Raw genomic sequence first — 6,000 nt, forward strand, 5'->3', positions numbered from 1 at the left:
TTCGCTCAATATTTGTGACACTTTGCATAGTGTAATGCTTAACCGTCCACAATTTCCATACCACCCATCAGCATATGAATACACCCAATGATGCCACCAACATCATGCACCATATCCTTGACAAATGTACTCTTCCTTAACTTTCAAATATATAATCATCCTTATGTGTATTGGGAGGATAGCCAATACATCATGACCCATGTTAACCTACATTAGCAATTCGCAAATCTCTCTCTCCCTCTCTCCCTCTCTCTCACTCACACACACACACACACACACACACACACATTAACCTAAGTAGTAGATAAAAGCCCACTTGATTAAGCCAACAGTAACTAAAAAAATATGGTACTTAGAATGCATAAACAATGGATCAAAGTGTTCGATCATCTAGAGAAGTTGAGCCTACGACACACTCTACTTGAAACTCTCAAGATCCAAGGTCCGACACGTCAAACACTGCGACCGAGGAGTCGAGGTGATTCACCCAAAGAATAGATTCTAAACATCCATTCATTCACTCCATAGGGACCGTATGAAAAGTTTCAATTGAGAGGGCGTTGCATACCTAACTCTCGTACAGTGATTCGCATAGCATCTATATCAAACTCTATGTGATAATAACCTACAACACTTCTAAAATATCGTGCTTCATATAATGCCAAGACAGAATGCCTGCAATAATATTGAAGCCTGCAATGAAAATAACAACCAACCATTTAGACATAAAAAGTAACAACACATTTAACATCATATGGATTCAAGTTCAAGCTATACGCACCTAAGGATCTCAAAATCCTCGACAATACGAACAATATCCTCAGCATGTGCAAGACCCCTCTACAATGGAGGATCTAGAAAAAAATGTTACACGTGTAAACATACAAATTAAAGGCCAAAAAAGTTCTCATTCATGGTAAAAGTAAGTAACAAAGATAAGATTTTACATTTACATACCTCTAATATAAGTAGGTACATCATTGAGGGTGTACGAAACCATGATGTATCGTGCCATTATTTTCTGCTCTAACAGCACAGATTTGGAAGTTTAAGAGGAACAAATATGAAATAGAATAAAGAATACTTTGACGATCATGCCGTAGAGAATCATGTCCTTCTTTCTTTTGTTTTAGTGAAGGATTTAAGAAAGAGAGAGAGAGAGAGAGGGAGAGAGAAAGAGAGAGAGAGAGAGAGGAATGAAAGCAATTCAAAAGAATTTGAAATTTCACAACTTCACAAAGAGACAATACAAAAAATAGTTATTCAAAGTGTAGCCTTCAAGAGACCACATTAGGGATTCTATAAGTCCAAGGACCTATGTTGTATACATTTTGCAAGATATGGGGCGGTGTTTCAACTTGAGTAAATATCCTCAATCGATATGGTGTAGTGCGGTCTCCAGCAACCCCCACCTGTTGTACATTGACTGGTCTCTCGTCACTCACAAACCAAATATTAACTTGAATTTGACGATGCTCGTGGTTCGAAGAAAAGGCAACATGGTAGTATCCAAGAACTTCCATGGACATATCTCTACCTAAGTATAGCATTTCATAAACACTACCATATATAAAAACTTTTACAGTATAATATGAGTTTGATCAAATAAGATCACCAAAAACATAGCAGGAACTCTTCCCCTCCCTTGCGGTGGATCTTCAACATATTAAGTCAATGTATAAGCCAATCTTCTCAAGAAAATAATAGGTCAAGTTAATAAACTAATTTAAAAAACAAGATAAATACCTCGAATGAATTCAGTGATGTGACCCACTACATAGGCACTGCGTCGAGGATCCATCTGTAAGAAATACTTTGATCTAAGAGATATGAATAAAATTTAACATCAAGTGTGTTTGACTTTAAGTGAGAGCCACAATGTCAATTTGAACTTATTGTTATGAGCTCGCTAGTTGTAATACTTCCTTGAATACAATTTTTGGAGTGTAGTAACACTCCGCTTGAGTGTTTTCAGTATTGACAACAATCCTCATAGAAGCTGCGCTTCCTACACGTGACATTGCAACATACAACTGTCCATGAAAGAAGATCAATGACTCAAGATATAGACCAAGAATTCCAAGTGTTTGCCCTTGTGATTTGTTGATATTCATCCCAAAAGCAAGCCTAATTGGAAATTGACGACGCTTCATTTGAAATGGAAGTCCCTGATGGCTTCCAATAATAAAGTCAATCCCTGGAAGAAAAACTCTCTCTCCAATATTTGATCATGTAACTATCTCTGCCTCAATTACCTTATGATGAAATTGCTTGCATATCAATCTAGTTCCGTTGCATAATCCACATCTTGGATCCAAATTGAACAGCAACATGATAGGAGCATTTTCTTTCAAGACTAAAGCGTGAGGTGGAAAACCACCACCAAGAGTAAGGCTATTCAGATATTCAACTGTGTACAAATGTGTGTTTTCCTCTTACATACAAATTGAATCTACACTTAGATACTCTTTGCAATCTCCATGCATTCTTTGCAATGCATAGTCATTAACTAAATCCACCTCTTTATTCCGTGGAGCAAGTATTGCTCGATCTCTGAAAAAAGTTGCATGATCTTGCAAATGACACAAATCTCCATATATAAAGCTTAGAAGATCTGCCAAACTATTTCCTGGAAGCATCATGTGTGAAGGTATTTTGACTATGTCTAAGTCTCCTCCATCATCCATAACCCCATTGCCAATATCAAGCACCCAACGGGAAAAACTTTGTTGAAGTGAATTTGAACCGCAATCAACTATACGCATATTTTTGGTAAGCCTCAGTATCTTTGTGTATTTCCATATGTGAGAATGACACAACGAAGCATTTACAATGTCTGTACGACTACCTTTTGGTACAACAGGTAGTATTTATCGAAAGTCACCTCCAAGAAAAATGACTTTTCCACCAAACAAAGTATCTCGTTGCATAATATCTCTTAAAGTTCTATCCACTGCTTCAAATGCATAGCGATGTGTCATGGGAGCTTCATCCCATATAAGTAAATCTGCATTCCTTAGAAGTTCTGCAAGTTGACTATTTACCTTTATATTGCAAGTTGCTTCAGAGTGAAGCTCCAAAGGTATCTTAAACCTAGAATGAGCAGTTCTTCCATTACTCAAAAGCAAAGCTACAATACCCGTGGATGCACATGCAAGAGCAACTCTACAACTTCCTCGCACTCGTGAAAGAAGTGCATTATATAAGTAAGTTTTTATTGAGCCACCAGGACCATCTAGAAAAAATACCTTCCCTGAATGTGTGCCAACAGCTTGTAGCACTTGGTGATACGCATCTTGCTGATCCTCATTTAAGGAAGTTTCCATACAATTTGCTATACGACATCGTTCATCAACATTGAACATTGTTTCTTTAGCCATAGCACCATTTTCACTTAAGGATACCAATGTTGAGTCTATTGCAAGCAACATATAATCTCAAAGCCTCTTGCCATGTTGTTGCAAAAAGCATTCTATATGAAGCAAAGCTTGATTTTTTGCCACATCAAATCGCACACTTGCATCTGAAATACGCATCCTTAGGGCATAAACATAGTCCTCACAAAATTCAGTACAAAATGTCCCAAAGAGCAGACTGATGAAGTGGCTCACAAAAGACTAATATGATTGCAAACAGTTGTCTCAACTGCATTTCATTTTGAAAAAAAGATGCCTCTTGGAGGCAAATTGACCATTCTTCATCATCTTGCAATAATCCTCTAGCTATACATGCCTCCTTGTATGTATCATAGATGTGACCATCATACATACGCAAGTCTTCAAAACACTTACATCCCTTGCAAATATTGAGAAGCATTCGTAGGTAATAAACCTCACCAGCAGTAGGGACAATATTATACATTCTTACAATAGAAACACCCTGTTGTCGTGGAGACCATGCCTTTCGACTTTTATTCCATACCCAACCATTTGGAAATTCGGTATATGTGAAGCTATTTGCTTCAGGATAATTTTGATTTGCAACAAATCATTGTGTCAAGGTAGTTTTTCTATTTTTCTCATTATCTAGCAAATGTGATACATCATCACCATCTTGAAATGTAACCATATTCTGCAATGGAAGGTGTACTTGCAATCGTTGAATAGCTGGCCTTTCACTATACATGTCGAAGACAAATATTCTCCACATAGCCTCAGATGCAGAAACATAACGTGCATTGATATAACTCTTGATCTCATCAGTAGCTCCTTCACCATCTTGAAGGACAACAGTGGCTCGATCATGTCCCTTGTAGACATACTTATAAAGATATTTCACGGCAGTGACAGTTGAGCAAATCTCCACATTAATATGGGCTTGGTATCTTAGTGATAAGAGAGGGTTGTAAGGAACAACCCAACGATTATCTAAATTGTAATTTTTAGACATAACAAACCTTCCATCATCTATTCTCATATACACAGGATATCCACTTTCGTTTACATTTGTAGACGTAGAAAATGTTCGTGGAAACTTGAATCTACACTTACCATCAACCATACACGGAGAACATGGATTCAAAGGACCACATGGCCCATGAACATTACAATGACTCACTACATCAAATAATTCTGGAAACACATTCTTGTCAGGGAGCTCTGCACAAACCAACTTGTCATAGTGTAATGTATCTATGGGTTTATATTCGGATGCAAGTATCAACAATATATGTGCATGAGGAAGACCTCTCTTCTGAAACTCAATCATTGAAACATGTCCAATCACCTCCCCAAATACGGTTTGCTTGATAAGTAAATGCATCATATCTTGGAACTTCTGAGAAAACACTCGTATAGTCAGATCAGGACGATCAACAGCACTTTGTCCAGGTAGTAATGCATCATCTATTTCCTTCCATCGTGGATTATATGTGAATGTGATGAAGAGATCCGGTTTTCCCCTATTACGAACAATTGTCATTGCATCTTGGAATAGTTGGCACATATATCTTGGACCTCCAACAAAAGACAAAGGCAAAAAAATTCTACGGCCAACATTTTGACCTTCAGCCCTCTCTAAGCCATCTCTAGCCTCAACCATGTCAACCAATCCTTGGTACACTTCACCACGAAGTGTTTTTTGGTTATTTCGCATCCACAAAAGCCGTGATAGCATCCACGACATACTGTTGTAATAGCCTACCTCCTAGAAGAAGACACTCCACAGTATCATCTCTTATTTGTAACCGAAAGACATAATATTGCTTTTGACTCAATTTTTTTTCCATCGGTAGTCTGTAAGTAAAGATGCCACCCATCCTCTCCACTTGGAAATAATAAAACATACAATAAGGACATGTAAGCTCGATGCATACTGGAGATTCTTTTCAAACCCCCATGTCAAAAATTCAGTACAATGTCGCGATAGCCAATATTTCTATCATCCCCTTGTCCTGGCATAATTGCAGCAACTTCAGAACCCCTTGAAGCAAGATATTGCCAACCATCAGAACGATGCTCCGCAATAAACATCCTCATATTGGGTACAATAGCATCTCCAGACAAAGAAGTAGCAGATCGTAGAGCATTTGCATAAGTATTTACTCTATGCATCATCACTTGTAAACACTCTAGAATACTACGATCTAAATTTGAAACATGATGCAATCTGTTGCTCAACTCGTGTTCGGTATCAAAAAAATATAATTGTGCAAAGCGTGGGACTTCATTTTGTCCTTTGGCTGGCGCTAAAGAATCAATGCTATGATAGACAGAGCCATGAACCTTAAATGTGTATACACTTCTCCCACCATAATTAATAGTTGTCCCTTTTGCGTTCTTTGTACCATGCATGCCTTGTGTGAGTGTGTGGATTTTCTCTCTCATCCCCCCTCATGTAGGGCTCGCCCCCTCCTTTTAGGGATTGAATCTTTGACTTTTTGACACCTTAAGCCCCTCATGCATAGGCCCAGTTCCCACCACAAGCTTGGCTCATAAGCACTTTAAGCTTGGGATGGGTTCTCACCTCAAGTGCAACCCTAGCATCTCAAGCATGTCAAGC

At 38.2% G+C, this 6,000-nt stretch overlaps 1 protein-coding gene across 1 annotated transcript; it reads right to left on the reverse strand.

Annotated features, from left to right (window-relative positions):
* Window positions 1-3,987: 3,987 nt before the first annotated feature.
* On the reverse strand, window positions 3,988-5,792 carry LOC147422741 (uncharacterized). Its single transcript, XM_086503088.1, has 2 exons — window positions 5,355-5,792; window positions 3,988-5,145 (listed from the first exon to the last, which is right to left on the reverse strand). Exons 1-2 carry the CDS (start codon window positions 5,790-5,792, stop codon window positions 3,988-3,990), a joined length of 1,596 nt encoding a protein of 531 aa, XP_086359214.1.
* Between the last annotated feature and the right edge of the window lie 208 nt (window positions 5,793-6,000).

The sequence above is a fragment of the Adiantum capillus-veneris genome, chromosome 27, assembly GCF_014529385.1.
Source record: "Adiantum capillus-veneris isolate H3 chromosome 27, ASM1452938v2, whole genome shotgun sequence".
NCBI classification, from domain to species: domain Eukaryota; kingdom Viridiplantae; phylum Streptophyta; class Polypodiopsida; order Polypodiales; family Pteridaceae; genus Adiantum; species Adiantum capillus-veneris.